This window comes from Osmia bicornis, chromosome 6 (assembly GCF_907164935.1).
Source record: "Osmia bicornis bicornis chromosome 6, iOsmBic2.1, whole genome shotgun sequence".
Classification (NCBI taxonomy): domain Eukaryota; kingdom Metazoa; phylum Arthropoda; class Insecta; order Hymenoptera; family Megachilidae; genus Osmia; species Osmia bicornis.
In genome coordinates this window covers 563829-582310 of record NC_060221.1, presented here as the reverse complement: position 1 = coordinate 582310, position 18482 = coordinate 563829, and the positions used below count along the sequence as shown (strand labels likewise).

At 35.7% G+C, this 18482-nt stretch overlaps 2 protein-coding genes across 3 annotated transcripts; both read right to left on the bottom strand.

Annotated features, from left to right (window-relative positions):
* Positions 1-1007: 1007 nt before the first annotated feature.
* Positions 1008-10593, bottom strand: LOC114879633 (tumor protein D54). 2 transcript variants are annotated; one of them, XM_029194724.2, is made up of 6 exons: positions 10377-10593; positions 4832-4962; positions 4464-4612; positions 3753-3812; positions 2780-2942; positions 1008-2607 (listed from the first exon to the last, which is right to left on the bottom strand). In XM_029194724.2, the coding sequence occupies exons 1-6, from the start codon at positions 10393-10395 to the stop codon at positions 2470-2472; spliced, it is 660 nt and encodes a 219-aa protein (XP_029050557.1). In that variant the 5' UTR covers positions 10396-10593; the 3' UTR covers positions 1008-2469. The 2 variants fall into 2 exon arrangements, with proteins under 2 accessions (XP_029050557.1, XP_029050555.1); XM_029194722.2 differs by lacking the exon at positions 10377-10593 and adding an exon at positions 6320-6902.
* A 425-nt stretch (positions 10594-11018) lies between these two features.
* Positions 11019-18092, bottom strand: LOC114879636 (oxysterol-binding protein-related protein 2). Its single transcript, XM_029194728.2, has 9 exons — positions 17529-18092; positions 16668-16866; positions 16501-16610; positions 16200-16358; positions 15771-15971; positions 15174-15363; positions 14592-14708; positions 14285-14502; positions 11019-14151 (listed from the first exon to the last, which is right to left on the bottom strand). The coding sequence occupies exons 1-9, from the start codon at positions 17558-17560 to the stop codon at positions 14049-14051; spliced, it is 1329 nt and encodes a 442-aa protein (XP_029050561.1). The 5' UTR covers positions 17561-18092; the 3' UTR covers positions 11019-14048.
* Between the last annotated feature and the right edge of the window lie 390 nt (positions 18093-18482).

Sequence of the window (18482 nt, the reverse complement as noted above, 5' to 3'; positions counted from 1 at the left end):
TACGCGACCGAACTATGTTTTGTACCACGTGAAGAATGGCAATAAAGTAGTTGACCAATTCCTTTTTTTTTAATACCAGCTGTGTAGATGTGTTCTTCGTTCCTTTATTCTTATCCAGGCATCCTGTATTTCCGAACAAATTCTTTGTATATTTTAATTATTCAATTAAATTAGTCACCGAGTTGGTCGTAGGGTTCATTTTGGAAGTTTGCATCTTCTGATTCGAATTGAAATTTTTGTGCGAGGAATGTTAGTGAAACGTTTATGTAGTAATTTTCTACGAACTTTAAGCTTTAAATTGATGTATCATAAGTGTTATTTTAAAACACTTTTATGTCATGAAATTCTATTAGACTTCGCACGAGAAATAAGATCACTACTAGTTTTCATAAAAAATATATATATTATATTAATTTTCCATTAGTACCAGTAAATCTGATATAATTAAAAAATCACACGTAAATCTTATATATATAAAGCGCAAAGTTACAGAGGTTTCAATTTTTCTATATAAAGTCTATAGGTTGCACATTTTAGCGTCGGGGTCCTTGACACCCCAAGATGATATGTCGGTATGCAGAATCACCGGTACCTCGGGGTCCCTGACACCCCAAGATGATATCAGTTCGGTATCCAGAGAGCGCGATCGATGCATCGGGGTCCCTGACACCCCGGATGTCATAATGTCGATATGCCAAAAGTATCTTCGGGGTCCCTAACACCCCGAGCCATCAGACATTGCGCCATCTATATAAAAGCGGCGCAAACTATTCGTTAACTTACCGACTGTCAGAAATTCAGTTGATAAGTCGGTAATTTATTGAGTAGTTTCCGCCACTTTTGTACAGATGGCGCTGTTGGTCGTAATTTAAAAATCGTTAAATCTAGGCGGTCTTTTCAAAATATAAGTTTGTCAAATAAGTATTCTAATAATTTTTCGGTCTTGGGTATAATAATAGTATTGGCAATAATTCGGGTATTGGGGATCAGAAATCTTTGGTCATCTGTGACATTTTTGAAAATAATTTATTCATCAAAATGAACAAGTAGATCTTGTGTAGCAGGTTGTCGATGACGATATGAGCGCAGATAGATTCGTAAAAATGATCGAGTGACACATAGTTGATTAGATACTTTACGTGTACAATATAGTTACGTTTACATTTTCATTTCAGTGCAAATTCCTTAAATTAAATAGACAAATGCGCCCCAGTCATCGCGCATCCGCGTTAAGTAATTTCATTATAGAGCTCAGTAAAAAATATTTCTCGCATTTTCTGGTCAATTTATAATTACAGTAACTTTTTTTTCTATATTTCAAGCTTCCGTTTGCAACTTTTCAAATGATTTTGACCCCTTTGTAAAATTTAGGGAATGAAACTTCTACATTCTCATCGGCTTCAATATTAATTCGTGTTAATTTAATCATTGTAATTACTATAATACTAGCATGTCGAATTAGAAATTTTTCCAAGTATCTTTCTGTAACCTGAAATAAGTAGACAGCCACCTGTCCCATAAATCAATGCCCGAAACGTCATAAACATTATTACACGAATTTCAATTAATTGTTTAATGAGAAGGTATTTTCTTATCACACGAAATGGACAGTATTGTCGAAGCACGAGTCTTATCAAAGGACATTAAATGTTTCGTAGGAATACGCGAAGATATTCAATATCCAAGAGGAAACGCCACCAAGTGAATATCTATTTGAAAGCGTGTGCTGCTTATTCATCACGAATTCGAGGTGCGAAAATAGGTTGCAACGCCAAACATTAAAAATTACGTATCAACGATATATTATTATACGTTATAAAAATCGGTATAGTGCAAATAAGTACGATAAAATAAGGAAATCAATTGCCGTCTTCTAGAGTAACATGATCCTGATTATGAATGCAATTGAACACCTCCTCCAAAATTCTTGCAATGCTGAAAAGCCTCTCAAGAAAAGGAAAAAAAAATTACCAAATCCTGGGAAAGAAAATTCATAAGCACACGAATACGTACAAAAAATAAGGTCAACAAAATTTCTTCTCTCGCGTCAGATTTCATCAATCATTAAAAGATAATCACAAACGAGAAAATTGATAGAAAAAGAAGCTAGAATCTCGTTTAACAAAAAGAAAACTCATCGTAATAATTAATAACGCAAAGAAGCGTATTTTCGTCTCGACACTCTCATGTATCGAAGAAGACATTTAAAAGATCATTCGAATCGTTGCAGAATGTTAATCGAGTCTCGCAAAAGCTCTATTTACCCCGTCACTCTTTACTGTTTAAACAGTGATTTTTTAATAATATATGATCGATCGTACGCGAATATCGCTTTTAGCCCTGATTAATAGCAATGCGTTAGAAAGTGATAGCAAGTAGCGTAGGGCGAAACAACGACGGCATCGTGGATCGACTTCGGCATGTTACGGATAGAAGAGGCGGAAATCGATGTAAGGTGAAGGGCCAACTCTAAGATAAAAGCTTGTCTTCAGGAATGGTAGGGCTAGTCGCTGAAGGCGCCGCTGACGCGCGTCTCGCCGCTTCGGTCTCTCGCAGAGCATCGTCGAAACTCTGCATGGAACTGGATCTTGAAGGCACAACCTTTGTCTAAAACGAAATGAAAAATTATTATTAGATTTTCCTAAGGAAGCTCTCGCTATATTGCCAGTTAAGCGAATTCTCTAGGAAATAACTCCTTCTATATTGTAAATTCATAGAGTTTACTAGACCTTACGATCTGTATTTGCCGATGAAAACACTGAGGTTTGACGGTTAATACCTTCATATTTTCATAAGCAGATCCGACTCGTTCCTCCAAAGAACGGAAGCTGTCGGAGTTACGCATTTGACCCAGCTTCGAGGATAGACCGCTTCCGAATCCTCCAAGAATGCTGGTCGTCTTTTCAGCCGTAGTCTTGAAGACGGATTCTGTCTTCTGGAATCTGCAGGACGATCAAACGATGAATATTCACTCAAGTAGAATCTTCTCTTCTCTTCTCTTCATGGTAAGGTCACGTTGTCCGTGGTCAGTGATGACACGCTCGGAGTTTGATAATGAGTATTACAAATGATACTTCATGCATTGTTACTCACACATACGATTCGCTCGTAGATTAGTCATAGCATTTCGCGTGTTGCACGAATGGTGTTATGTAAAGCTTATGTTTCGGTATATGTATCGGTTTTCTATCGGGACACTAATCGGCTTAACTTCGATTACCATTTTTCTTCTTTCTTGCGATTAGGTTTAGGATATGATGGTCAACCCATTAATACCCAAAGCTGTGTAATATTCTCCCCTTTTTACAACATTATAGAATAGATAAATATTTACTTACCTTAAAACTCATATGCATTTATTTGTATTCTTCTTTTTCTTTATAATATACAACACTCTAAAGTAATCTATTTAAAATCTCTGGGAATTAATGGGTTAACGCGTTGACTGCCACTATATAAATATTCGTGGTTTGTTCGGATTTATTTATTTAACTCTAATTTAAATTTTGGTTAATCGAATTAAAATTAGAAAAAATTATTGAAGGTATATTTAATTGAAAATGATAGGATTTGTGATTAAATCATTGATTATTATTTTGCTAAGCAATTAAATTTTTAAACGAAACTCGCAGTAAAAAATTAATTAAGCACTTCAATTTGATGTTTTATATTATCCATGACAATCAACGTGTTAATGTAATAGCAGAAGAAATGTTGGATCCTAAGGAAATCACAATTGTATGTGTACTTACAAAGCGTTTTCGGTGACTGCCTTGGTGAACTGACCGAGTTTCTCGCCGACGTTCTGATAACTGAATGAGAACCCAACCAAAAGTCAAAGAAAAGTGTTCTACATGTCTGAAGGGCAAAAGTAGCAGAAAATAAACGAAAAAGGTGTGGGAGGATTGACAGCCGTCACCTTACTCGTAATTATAATGTATAAAGTGAGTAATGCGCATGCTATTTCGTTTCTCACTATGTAGTAACTTTCATATAATGCTAAAGAATGTTCCAATATCGAATGAAAAATCAAACTTACGTCATAAAAAAAGAGAAAATCGAGAACACTTATTTGTAAAGGTAAGTTAAATTCGCGATAAATTTCTAATGAAATTATTATAGCAACCTCGATGTATCGCTAGCTGCAATAAGCTTTTTCAATCGCATAATCTAAGGTATCAACAGCATATCGTTAAATAGAATTTAATTAAACAATTTATTGAATTAAACTAGCGTTGCGTTTTGAAATGAAATTTTTAAGAGGGTAGGTACACGTATCACTCCGAGATTACTAAGAATAGGTGAAACTTGGGAATTCTTTAAAATATACAATGAAGTAATTAAACGTTTATGATAAATAATTGAAATCGTGCTGTTGAAACCTTGTTTGTGTCATTCGTGCAAGATGAGGGTGAAAGATAAAAAGAGAAGTGCGTGCTTTTGATAGTAAACAAAATACGTACACTTGGCTCTCCTTAACGTTTTTCAACCCTTGATTCATATCGTCGGTGATCTCCTTCCAAACGCTGATTCCAAGCTTTCTCTTAAGTTCCTGAGAAACTCTGATCTTGTTCGCCAGAACGTGCCTCAGGGTTTGTATCTCTTCTTCGACCTATGATATGCAATTTTCTCTTTTCATGGGTAAAGGAAGAGTGAGGGGATGATAATTAGAAGAATAAGAAGTTTTTAATTTGCAAAAATTTTCTCAGTTTGTAGATTTCTAAAGATAACTAAAGAAGTTAAGAATTATAATCGAAAGGATAAGAATTTTCGTATTTCAGAATTTCAATTAAAATTTCAACAAGATGAAAAAAGTATGGCAATTACAAACTTTGGCTAGTTCTGCGTTCCATTCCGCCTTTTGACGATCTTGTTCTTCTAAAGAAAGTCCTTCTAACTCGTTCACCACGTTATCCGAGGATGGTGAAATATATCCAGCTGAATGAAGGCTGGCATCTTCCCCTAGAATGTAGAAAAATTCATTTAACATTACTTCTTTCGAACGTAGGAAAATTCCTCTTTGCCCAATATCAACTTGTTCGAAGTTTCTTAAATAAACATTTACATGTTTAAATATTCATTGAGCTTCCGGAAACTTTATCGTCTCGATGACTTGTGTTAGTTTCACACGTTTGTAACAACTTATAAAATATTTCAGGTTTAATATCGATCTTCTTCTTACAATGACTCAACCACTTTTACTTCCTTTCCTTTCTATTGATACAAATCGAATATATATTTTATTAACATTTATTAGATCCTATTAACCCTTCAAATTTTATCACTAAAAATTAATCAATTTTATATCGCTATTGTTAATCAAAGCATGTATAATAAATAAATTTTCTACGAACTGAAAGTACTCGTTAGCGAAAATTTCCGTTGTTATAAATACTGAAAATATCCGCGTTTTTATGTAAAAATGAAAAAATAGTTTGTACTAGGTGAAAGTCACGTAACGATCGTAGAATTTACGGAGGAAAGTAAAAATCGTCTGCAAATATGAAACTTGCATAGATTGTCTACCGCTAGTGTACTAGCCGGATACGTAGTCGTCTAAACAAAAAGAAGGAACTACGGTGCATGATTAAATGCAAACTAATGCTTCTTGCTCTTAAATGGAATTAAAAATAAATCCTTTAAATGATTTCAAGTACTTTTCTATTTCTCTATAAATTTAAAAAAATTCTTAAACTAAGAAAATAAAAGAAAATTGTAACTTTTTCGGTCAATACCAAAATGGATATGTAACGTTACTTTGGAGTACCGTTTCGAGTCGCGGTTTGTTAGAAGCAATACCGCACAGAACGCCGATATACTTCTCACTTTCATATTTTGCAACACCGTCCTACTTTTATTACTATTTCTATGCTGCTTCGACTCTGTAATTCGTGCAATAATCCAATAATCGAGAAATTACATTTAAATTAATTGTAAAGTTCTACGCATGAGAAAACTAGTTTTTTCGAAAAAGTTAATTGAGCTTCTAATTCAAAGCAATTGAAAGTTTCCAATGCAGATATGTCACGTAATAATCATAGATCTAAATATAATCCAACATGCATAATAGATTTAATCAAAGGCAGAATCCTGCAATTACGAGTTAATTACATGATTATGTAAATAGGATAAGTATATCTATCCAAAACAATGAATCAAAAGAATCTCCTGAAAGATACAAAATAAGGCATTTATTTGTCATGTATTCATTATATGTATATGTATATGTATACAGGAAAATATATGCAAGATTTATCGTTATGTACTTTCAACCCCCCAAAGAAATTATGCTACGATCTTCGCGAATAATATTCTGCACCTTTTACCAATTCGAGGAACTTCTTATAATTCTGGCTGTTGCTGATTTTCGCCAGGTAGGGTTTAGAAAAGTCCTGGAAAATCACGCGAACCGATTTCTTTTTTCTCTTTCCCCGACTATCACCGTCCTCGGTGGTGAGAAACTGCGTTTCCACCGACAAATTCGCGTCGTCCACCACGATTTCATCGATGTCACCGTTCGAATCGCGCCAACAGTGAACGACAATCTCGTCTGCATCGTCGCTAAGTTCGTCGATATCGTCGAAACTGGGGGTCGCGGTTAAATTCGAGTAATAAGCGTCCTCTTCGTATTCCAACGATTCGAACTCGTGCTCGTTTTCACTCGGGCAATCTTGTTCGCCGCGGCCGTGCTCTTGACACACTCTCGTCCTCGGTCCTTGCTTCGAGGATCCGATACGATCCTCGACTTGACGATCCTTTTCCTCTTTCACATTCGGCATGTCGTCGATTCTCATGACAGCGAACACTTTTCTCTCACTCTGTTCGTCCGAATCGATGTAGAAGCATCTCGATCCGAACGCGTTTACCGCTTCTCATGTCCGACCGTTTATGAGAAACTAGTTTACCGTAATCAAACGAGACGAGCACAGAACACAAACGTTCAAATTAATAATAGGGCAAGTTCACTGATAAAAGTAAGTAGAGTTTAGATAAAAGAATATCGAGGTTTTCACACAGTTTTATGGAACAAAGTTCAAGACCACGTGTATAGATCGGGGTGAGCGCAGACGACGATCACAGCTGGCACGATCGAAAAGATCGCAGGTTTCCGATGCTGAAGAACACGACGGCAACGCCGTGTAGCCACGTATCCAAGAAGAAAAGAAATCGCAGCCGGTTTACTCGTTCCTCTTTTGCGAAGGTGAAAAGGGAAGGGATCCCCCACCTGTTTGCACCTTCCTACCTCTTCTTATCTAACCATCAGAAAATCGTAATACATATATACGATTTTCACCTGTCAACTTATCTCGATTTTCTCAGTAAATAATAATAAGATCCCTAATAAAGTTCCTTTTTCGAGGGAATATTATTTTAAAGTGAATTAAATGAAACACATATGGTTAATGAGTTTACCATCTGTCGATAAATGATTTATAAATCTTCTGGAGTGAGAATTATAAATAAAAAAATGATAATTTTAATTGGTTCTGAACATATTGCATGTTACAGCGAAAATTAAATGAAATTTATGGTGCCCATTACTGATACCTTGGTCTGAGACCAATTTATTTTTTATCTAATTTATCACTAAGATCATAATTATCATTATTATTGCTACTGTGGAACTCTTCATGGTCAGACATTGACTGCCACAGTGGATACAGCTATCATTCTCACAGATATTCTGAATTTTTTTTCCTTTTATAATTATGTTACATTTGTAACGTGGATCACTAGTATCCATTATGGTAAGCCACATACAATAAATCTTCATTTCATTTTACAACGTGGAACATTCTTAAATTACACACGGGTTCGATGAACCTTCCATGGCCAAAGAAAAGGAGCTTTGTGGACGGCAAAAAATGGATCGAGAATACAAGAAAAAAATGTGCCTGTTCGTATAAAGGATTTTGTTGGATAAGGATCCTGGAACGGAATCCTCGATGGTTCACTGACCTCAGTCGCGTATTAAATTTCATCCTCCAGTAGGAAATTTCGAACAAAAAGCATATTATTACAACTACTTACATCCTATGAATTATGCGAGGTTATTATTATTATTATTGGAAGTAAAGATACAGATACGATTCTATACAAAATAATCAATAATTAAAGTTTGAATCTTTAATATGAAAATTAATCGTAAAATAAAGTTTGATAGACCAGAATCTATGTATATAAAACCGGTTCATCCACTTTGAGTTTGATGCAGTTACAAATACGGGTCTCTGGTAACAGGAGCTTCAAGGTTAACGACTGCATGTGATAATCCACGAATAAAATGACCGATAGTTAAAAAAATTCCTTGCTGGATTCATAATCCTTTAATTAATCCGCCACAGAGATACTGTCCCGTAAACTTTATATTAATTGTCCTTTAAAGGATTCAGAATCTATAACGAAATTTATACAAATTTATTATTAATTTAAATGTAGTTTAGCCGTGAAAATAGCACCGTTACCGTAACACTTGGAATTTTTATTTCACGGTCTATAGATTACAGACATATTTGCGCATCCACGTGAAACTGGATCCGAATTCTACTTTATGATTTGAAAACTACTGAATTATCACAAAAAATATCCATAAGTTCCGGAATTATTCCTAACAAAGACTCCCGCCTGAACAACAATCATATTGGAATAATACATTCCCGATCTCTGAACGTTTACTTTCACTATTCCCTTTTCTTTTTGCGACCTTATGGTGGAAAGAATGAAAACTACCAAGTGATATTAAACGAAGCTCGAAGCAGCAAAATTTTAGCTAGAATTTCAAAAGGAATGCAATTTATTCTGTTCGAAGCATTTTTGCAGACAGTTAGAACGTTGCAATCAAAGGAACCACGTGCTATGATTTCCGCGAACACGACACCAGAGAACATTTCAAACTTTCTCCGTGCAATTGTCCACTAGATACGAATTATGCAAACATTTCGCCGCATTATAATCGGTGAGTCATGTCGCGCGATATCGTGAAAGATTGATTTCTTTTGATTGATCCGGGGAAGAGCTACTGGTGATTCTTTTGCGTAAATCAGTCAACGATGCTTCTGTTAACGAGTGGTCCCATTTCAGACGATGGAAAATATTTGCATTGAAAATAATGGAACCGTTAATGTCCGTGAGATAGGAAGACGAGGGCAGCAATGGTGCCGCCAGAATATGAAAGATAAAACATGTGGGAGGGAAAACGCGGCTTGTAAATACCTGACGTAAAGTGCGAAAATAGGCTCCGCCAAAATCGTGAATTTCAGTCTTGGATATTTTTTGGCAAATTAAATAATTGGTACTTCGAGTAATTTTATTATTGCTTTTGCTAGCTTAGTATTTCGAATATTTCTGATAATCATAAATTCTATAACACTGACGGCGAAATTGATATACAACTTTGTATCAGAAATATGCTACACTATATCCGTGTATACACGAGAGAGGATGTAATTACATTACAGAATGTTACGATAACTATTTCTGATAAAATGTACACGTACGGTAGTACCAGTGTTACCGTCGCATAATATAAAACGATATCAAGAACGACCTTTACTAATCAACGCTTTAAAATCCTTATCTTTTAACCACTTGTGAACACGCATTTGTCAGATACAAAATAATGCAACGTACAACACAAACTCTGTGATACGGACATTTTATCTAACTACACAAATTAAAAATAAATGCGAAAATTAATTAAAAATTAAATACAAATTATTTCAAGAATGAATTAAAAATTAATTAAAAGTAAACTACATTTCAACATTGACAAAAATCAAACTCCTTTCAAAGTATCTGCTTTCTTTAAAGAAGTATCCAGATGAATTCTAATTACGTTAGCGTAATTAACAACTACTGTACATACAATAAAAATAACCCATCCACACACACCGGCGTATATAAAAGTCATATTGTTGAAAAAATTAAAATAACAATAATTTAAATCTAATGTTTCCTACAAACGTGTCACTTAACATCCCGTTAGAATACTATTCATGGAATAACTGTAACAAAATAATCGGTTACGTAAAAATTAACCTCTAAAGTGCAAATCAAACCATATTCAAAATTAAATATCGCGAAATTCCGTGCGATATTGCGATTATCGCATAGGATCGATCGCGTATCGTTGTGTGTGATAAGTGGCACGAAAGTAATGGATTTAAAGGCTGTTTGAAACGCCAACGATCGTAAAAAAAATTAGCATAGGTTAGAGTGCATTCGTCGAAGGTATTCATTATAAAAAACAATTTTTCTTAGATGATACTATTTGAAACCGGAGTCTTGTTTCATAGGGAACAACGTGTCACGCCGCAAACAAAAGATGCATACGTTGTTACGGAGTAAAATAAAATAAGTGGCGTCAATGATCTCACCTGTTGGTACGTTGCTCATTTTGTCGAATAGACACACCTAGGACGATGTTCCCTCTCGGTTGCACCCAATCAATCACTCGCGAATAATCAACGAAACAATAATATGCACAGCTTTTTCCGCGAGAACTTTCGAAACTGACACTGTGACGTGTTCTCCGCTGCCGAACTGTGATCGATTCCTTCCAAATCGCTTCTGTGGAACAGCGCAGCGGCCATATTGAACACAGTTGGATGATTGCGCCATCACTCGACGATCGTCGAACTATCAGACGCGCAAAGTGTTTATTTAAATTTATGGCGGCATTTCATATTCTATCGCTTCCAAATTATATCTGATATTTTATTCATATTTTCGCGGTTAATATCACGTATCTGTGATTTCGATATTTATTTTATTACCAGAAAAATGGCAAGATATAAAAAAATTAAAAACCAATAGTATTTCTTTACAACATTTATTTCTAATATCTACATATCTATGTACAGATACATACACTCGTCTATGCAACGCAAATATGATAATACTCTACAGCACGAGAGCCCCATGGTTTTCTTCTTCTAAACATTATTAGCATCTTAATAATTAATGACAACCCGTGTTCTTGGTGGATGTTGGGCGATCGACAAAAAACATCGCCATCATACGGAAGCGTAAAGATGTTTCTTTATTGCGCACAAGTCAATTCCTATATGTGTACAATCTATACATTGCATTTACTTTGCGATAATACTATGGAATTCTAACTCACATTTGTGTGCTGTAACTTCGTATAGAAGTATTTAATATTTATGTTAATTAAACAATCCACCTCTGACAAAAATCATACTTCTATATTTTAAATTAAGCAAATCAAATTAAATTTTTCCTGATATTATCAATTGATTAAATTTTCTTCGATAAATGTAAATGATCAGGTATGGACAGTCAATATGATAATGAACTTAAAACGAATGAAGTGTATTGTTTCACATAATACAGACATATACTATAAATACACACGTACACCTATTAATTGTTATCACTTTATATTCGGTGTTTCTTTGGAAGTTTCGATACGCGATCGTCTACGAAGCAACACATTTAGATGATCACGTAAATTCTCTAAGATTTGATGAATTTGAAAGCGATGAGCGTGGTTGATCTCGTACTGGCCTAAATGTCCCTTGTATTTTCGATTAGACGAATCGTTAATCAATTACTATCACGATCTGGTGATGCTTACACGCTAACGATAAGCCAAACTAAGTTCTATTTATTACGGTTCAAGCTGGCAGAGGTCTGTGTCCACCTGGTGATACACTTTGGAGAAGCAATTACCATATTAATCATTGGCACCATTAAGTATCAAATATCGTGGGTCTGCATCGTTTAATTTTCGGTCAAGCGGTCTATCATTTACCATTCAACCCTTTCGCTACGACAATATTTTATAGAGTAATATTTATTTTGCAGTTTATATATAATTATATTTATTTTTCCATTTTCTTCTGTTTTATTGTGTGCAATTGATTATAGTCACCCTTAATAGCGAAAGGGTTAAAAGTGGAATCGTTTTAGGGTGATCGTTCTTCGCCTTTAAATAGGAAACAGACGTTCTAAAAAATTTCGAAAAGCCGACGAAAGCGACGAACGTGAAAATAAATGATGTTACGAAAATAGCAACGATAACTAGTATTGCTCGTTCGATGCCTGGTTGCGGAATTGTTGAGCTAACTTGGCCACTATTTTGGCCGCTAATGTTTTTCCCGTGCGTATAATCGTCCTAAGGTGATGAACAACCTCCGAGCCGCGTTTAGAAAAATTATGCCAGGTAGAAAATTAGTTTACCCGCTAGCATGTATTTTCAAAATTGAAGATTGTAAAAAGCGATCTTCGGTGTCTGTAAATTTTTTTGCTAAAAAACAGTCCCATAGATAGCATTGAAAAAGCGTCTCTATGTTCATTTATTTTATTTAAATATATGTATTTATCAAGTGTACGTATTACTTATTTATCCACTCTATACATCGACAATTTTTTAAGTAGCAAATTTAAGTTTCTTTTTGTTTTTTTGTTTTTTTGTTTTCTTTTCTTTAAGTGTAGTTAAGTTTTTAGTTTTGTGCCTGATACAGAGAAAAATGGTTGCTCATCACTGTTCTAAATTATTATACCTAGATACAAGTGTATATAGTACAGTCATTGTATGTACAGAAACCTATCGTCAAGCTAATGTATCAGTACTCGGATAGGAGAGTTCGGCTTAGCATTCGACCAGCCTGCTTTCTTCTTCTTTTTCATCCTTTTATAAAAATAGTGTCAGAAGAGATCTCATAACTACGCGTAATCGTAAGAACGAATATATGTATGTATGTATGTATGTGAGAAAGGTACAACCTCTCGTGTTTCTTTCGATTCCTGGTTAAAATGATTCGGATCGCGTAAAGGTGATAAGAATGGAGAGGGAGCGGACTTTGACACATTTTGTTGAGAAGCAATAGAATTTAACAACTTTCCTTCATGCAAATGTTCTAAATTAAAGTTGAAATTCAGATCCGCTCGCATTTTCACCAGGTATTGTTCTTGCAAGGAAATCGAACGGAAGTGTTCATCGTCTCGCCGTATTTGTTCTGTGTCTCTGTGCTTTCGTGTACGTGTGTGTTATAAAAAATTCACGCCGATCGTATTTCCACGGTATGTACAGGAAAAGTGTCAACTAACGGATGGACTTCGTGCTTTATGTTTATCGTCGGTGAAATCCAAGTGTTTCACAGCGTTTTACGAACGACGCGAGAAAAGGAAAAACGTTCGCTCATTGAGACTTTACGTACAGATTTTACACATTGAACTGTAGGCGGTTTTATCTTAGGATTCCGCGATCTTCCTTATCTAAGCTTTGTTCAAAACTCAACGAGGAGTTTCAGAGAGGCGACAGATTCGTCGTATTCTCCCGTCTCATTGCCTAATTAACGCTAAAGTACTCGAGTTTAAATTGTCTAAAAAGAGATACGCGCGTACGACCTGCATACGAAATTCAGCTACGAGGCGTAAGCTTACGGTCTCTTGATTTTTTTTCGAAACGAACCTTTCTTCGGCGAAAGATCGCTTTTATCGCGTTGTAAGACTTTTCGAGTTTAACGAGGATTTCTCATGAAAAAGAAAAAAGAAAAAAGAAAAATAAGTAAAAGTGGAGATAAAATTGTTAAGTGACATTTTCTCAAGGTAAAAAGTGATAAACTTGAATAGAAAAATAAAGTAATTATAATATATCTCAGTGCACATGACCTTTTCACTCTGGTAATCAAACGCTTTGCCTTTCAATTATGACAAATTCATTAGTATCATTAGCAAAAAAAAACTTGTATAAAACACACGATGTGCCATTTGAAGCTGTGTACAAAAGTTTCGCATCTATTTATCCTGGATTCTCGCATGATTCCTTGGCAATTGATCATGTTATCATACAAATTTTACATTCACAATAAACGAATAAAATTCAGAAAAATTTCTTCGAATCATTTAAAATATAATTTAAAAAATTCAAAGAATTTGAAAGAAAAGAAAGAACCAGTTTAATTCCAAACACGATCTGTCAACAATTTGTATGAACAATCCTCGCCAGGATACGCGAGTTTATATTTCTTTGCTTCTCTTTGAATACTTGTTACCGTATCTCTTAAAGATCTTCACGTTCATTAAAATATATCTTCCATATTGACGTAATTGCGGTCCCAATATCCTCCTTGGTAGAGCCAGTCCTCTTGACCTGAGTATGGATTAATGGCTAATTGGAACCACCTGTGGTGCATGAAAGATTTGCATACTGTACACTTCAATGTTAGTGGATGTCGTTAAAAGTATCATTAGTGAAATGATATGTATATTCAAGAATATATTGAATTGATTTTAATTTCAGAATAATTTAATATACCTCGGCGTCCATTCCTGGCCTTTCTTGTGCTTTCGAGCTTTACGCGTTTCTCGTTGCTTCTCCTCCAGCCTTGATTTTTCAGCCGCTGCTCCATCATGATCGCCATTTTCCAATTTCCTGATATCCGGCCTTAATCTCGAATCCGACGGACATATTAACTTTTCCAATTCCGGTGTTAGCTCGTTTAACGCCATTGCAAACGTTGTAAACTGATAATACTGAAAATTTCATTCGTGTCACTAGAATATCGTTTAATTATGATATTGGAAAATTTATTTTAATTTATTTTTCTAATGAGTAAACCTACGTCTGCACTGTTAGGCGGTCTTGGAGCAGCCTCCCAGAGGGTAACGGATCCAGGAATGTCGTCGATCGTTGGTATATCTTCTCCGTCTATACTTGCTGATGGATCATCAATTGCATCCTTAAATTAAAGAAAAAATTCTGTTTATTAATTAAAAATAATATTTTTACAAACAGTTATAGAATTAAAGGAGTAAAGGAGTATAAAACATTTTATAAAAATTGAAATATTAGCTTTCTTTCTATGTTACGTTAATCTGCTGAATATGCTTTCAGGATATGCTTTCATTACGTAAAAGTGTTGATGAATATGCAGAGCTTTAATGAATGAAGGTACGTATAAATAGAGCCAACACAAAACAATCTGTATATGTATATCTTGCTTTTGAAAACATCAGCTGAAAAGGGTAACAGGATGTCGAGCAGAAAATAGAACTTTCAATGAATGAAAAAAATAATTTTTAGATTATAATTAAAAACGTCTAAATGTCTTTTTTTAAGTATCTTCGAACAGACAATACGCCTTCTTCTTTTATATATTTCATATATGAATAGAAATAAATGAGATAATTAAGATTTTGAATACCTGGTGCGAAGGCTTAAATGCTCCTACTTTAAGACTGTGCAATTTCGCCAATACTTTCTTATGTCCTGGACTTCCCTGAGGACTTTTCGCTTCTCGTTTCACCTTCTCCAAAGCTTCTTCGTACGACGCAGGATCGCACACCTTCATTTTATCTGTCCATTTTCCATAAAGGAACAACAATTTCCTTTTGCTAAAAACAAGAACAGACCACTTGCAATAATTTTTAAAACTAATTCTACGCTCAATTAACGATGGAATTTCTAATGCTTTTAAACGTTGCAATTTTAATTCAGATGAAAAATTTGCATGTTCTTCGTTTTCAAGGATCGGTAATACTTGAAGAATAACGATGGGCGTTAGAATCTCAATTTTAAAGTGACTTCAAGGTGTTCCTCCAGAGTTCATTATTCATTATTCAGGAGTTTCAAGAGATTCAAAAGTTTCAAGGTATTTTGGTATTCAAAGCGATTCGAAGTTTAGGTGTATTTGTGAAATTTTTCAAAGGAAACAGTGTCTTCTATTAAAGATTGGTACGACTTCAGGAAAGAGCAATGGTTAGTACGAAATTCAAGTGATGATAAAATGTTACCAGCTTACTCTTGATCCGTTATGAAACCTTCGACTCGATGAAGATCCTTGCCATTGCAGCTGGCACTTTTGAAAGAAAGAGATGCCTTCAGGTTTGCTCCTCCACTTTGTTTGATCTCCAGAGAGCCAAGTTGCTCCATCCATAATTGGCCGACGAGGACATTATGAAGTATGCAGTTGATGTTCTGCCAAGTGTAAGCTTCCTTCCATCTGCATACACGATTCGGTTTTCGAGGTGAAAATTCACGGCAAAGATAATGAAAACGCTAAGCGATTATAAGAATATTTTTTGCCAATTAGAGAGGATCCATCTGATTGATTTCAATAATGATCCCTGTTAGTTATTCTCATGATTTCCAAAATTTTTGTATTTTCTTAGTAGATCATTTTTAATGTTTAATAATTATTTCCTTCAGCACCTGTAAATAATATACTCACTTGGGAAGTTCGACGGTGACAATGCCTTTTGGATGCACTTCTATCGATTTGCCCCAGAATTTTAATTTCGGATGTATGCTGCCGTGGAAAACAAAGTCCTCGCTATCCGCGTGGAAAGCGGAAACCGGTGGATGGTGGGAAACTTGCTCGCAAACTATCCTAAAGCGACAATTATAACATCGTACAAGAAACTTAATTGATTTGTATATTGAGAAAAATTATTATAAATTCTGTGCAACAATGCCTTCGTTACTGCCGTAACACGTGGTACACGTTATATCTGAAGAATTTCATTACGTACCGGAAGTCCTCGCGCTCCAACTCGTATGTCTCTCCCAGAATCGGATTAAAGGGTTTGCCAAGTCTTTCCCAGTTTGAAGCCAAAGCGCTGACAGCAAAAGCAGCAACGTACTGAAACGCAAATCGATAACACGGATCATTTATATTTCAGATGATTCAGATGCTTACCTGCAGCCTTCCAACAGGAGTCTCTTCTTGAGCTGCTTGTTTTAGTAGCTTAGCGTACTCCATGTATTCGGCGACGCGTTGAAGAAAAGAAAGCGGCTCGTTGAAAATGACCGGCATGGTGATCTTGCTGAGATCCTTGCCCAGTGACAGCACCGAACAAAGATTTACTTCTGAATGTCCCGGAACTGGTAACGTTGTTCTTGAAAAATCATTATTTCTCGTCGTTAGAATTTTGTAAAAAAAATTTCATTAAAAGATTTCATTAAAATTCATTAAATTTCATTAAAGTAATATTGAATCATCTTTTATTATACAGGCTTATATTTCTTTCATAGGAAATGATCAAAGAAGAATATTCAATTTCTTTTCTTCATATTCAATGATTAGATCATCAAGAAAACATTAGATCACCAACTAACGTTTCGATCGTAGGTCAGTCATCTTTCAACAAAAATGGACTTACCCCATTGATTTTCCATTTCAAACACGTTCAAAATGTCTCCTAAATATTATTATCGAATATAAAAAAAAGAAATTATTGATCATTCTTGTTTATAAAATTCAATTGCAATTATCTAACAAAAGTATCAAGCAGTCACTGATTATTCCTAAGGATCATCTATGTCATTTCAATTTATCGAGCAACAATTGCAGATTTCTAACAAAATCGTCAGACTTCAGGTGCTTCTTCAACTAGTGGCGGCTTCGTGGCCGGTTCCAATTGTCATTTAAATGATCATCATTTCCTTCGCTTTTTCCTATTTATCAGACTAGACTAGAATACGAGACTAGAAGTTATATCAATTGACATGTAATAAAATTGATCGAGGGAAGCGTCGGATTTGAGGATGCAACACGCACCTGTAAGGTTTGAGTATCGTTTCGTTGGCCATTATACACGAGCCCGTCGCAAACTACGGCTGACTAGGTAGTCCTATCGCTTCTTCAGGTCCACCCTTCGTTGACCCCAACGTCGCGACGTCCAACGACATTCGGCAATTACGTGAATAAAAGGTCGACGAAACGAAGAGATTCACCCCGCATAGTTAATATTTTTAGCAGCATCCGTTTTACACCAAACGAGTCACCGTCGCGGATAGAAGAGGGTGGGGGTGGAAAGCGAATGAAGAAAAGTTTCCCCACGGGTTTTTCGAAAGCCTATCACCGTGACATCGCTGACATGATTGAATTCAACAATCCGGCTAATTTTGAGTCAGATCCGAGGTAACATCCGGATCATTCGACATGTGCGATCACCTTAGCACAGGGTGTTCTATGTAGGGTCCCAGAACTGACGATCAGCTGTACACCCCGAAGACTGAACATGCGGGTGTGACGGGACACCCTCGGCGCACCCTCTGCTCTCTTACTGCTCTCTCACTCGCACCCTTTCAACACAGTGAACTGGTGAAACACAAACGTCTCACTCCACCAACCTTCTCCGGGAAATATCAATAAATTGGAGCATGGTTGTTGCGAACCACACGATACTCCTTCCGTTCTGCTAGCTGTCTTATTCGTTCGAATCGTGGCCACGCGTGCGCGTTCCACCGATGCAACCCTCGAGATTTAACCTGTTAACCCTTTCACAGATTAATTGAAAATTTAACAGCTGCGCAATATATTTTTTAAGGCACCTACAAAGGGAAAGTGGAAAAGTTTTAAAGAAATTTTTCTTTCTCCCTTTCTATGCTTAAGGATTCTATGCGATAAGGATCGATACCAAGGATCCGTCCGGAGAGTCGGCGGAAAACTTGTACTTTTTATACTTCATTTTCTCTGTCGAATACAAGTTATTAATACCCACTGTGATAA

Excerpts from the sequence above, each read along its gene's own strand:
- LOC114879636 (XM_029194728.2), bottom strand. The coding sequence starts at position 17,560 with ATGGCCAACGAAACGATACTCAAACCTTACAG. Across the intron at positions 16,359-16,500 it reads TTGGAGCGCGAGGACTTCCG|GATAGTTTGCGAGCAAGTTT; the intron begins GTACGTAATGAA and ends TTGTCGCTTTAG. Across the intron at positions 14,152-14,284 it reads GGCCAGGAATGGACGCCGAG|GTGGTTCCAATTAGCCATTA; the intron begins GTATATTAAATT and ends CATGCACCACAG.
- LOC114879633 (XM_029194722.2), bottom strand. The coding sequence starts at position 6,794 with ATGAGAATCGACGACATGCCGAATGTGAAAGAGGAAAAGGATCGTCAA. Across the intron at positions 4,963-6,319 it reads GTTCCTCGAATTGGTAAAAG|GGGAAGATGCCAGCCTTCAT; the intron begins GTGCAGAATATT and ends TCTACATTCTAG. Across the intron at positions 2,943-3,752 it reads GCAGTCACCGAAAACGCTTT|ATTCCAGAAGACAGAATCCG; the intron begins GTAAGTACACAT and ends ATCGTCCTGCAG.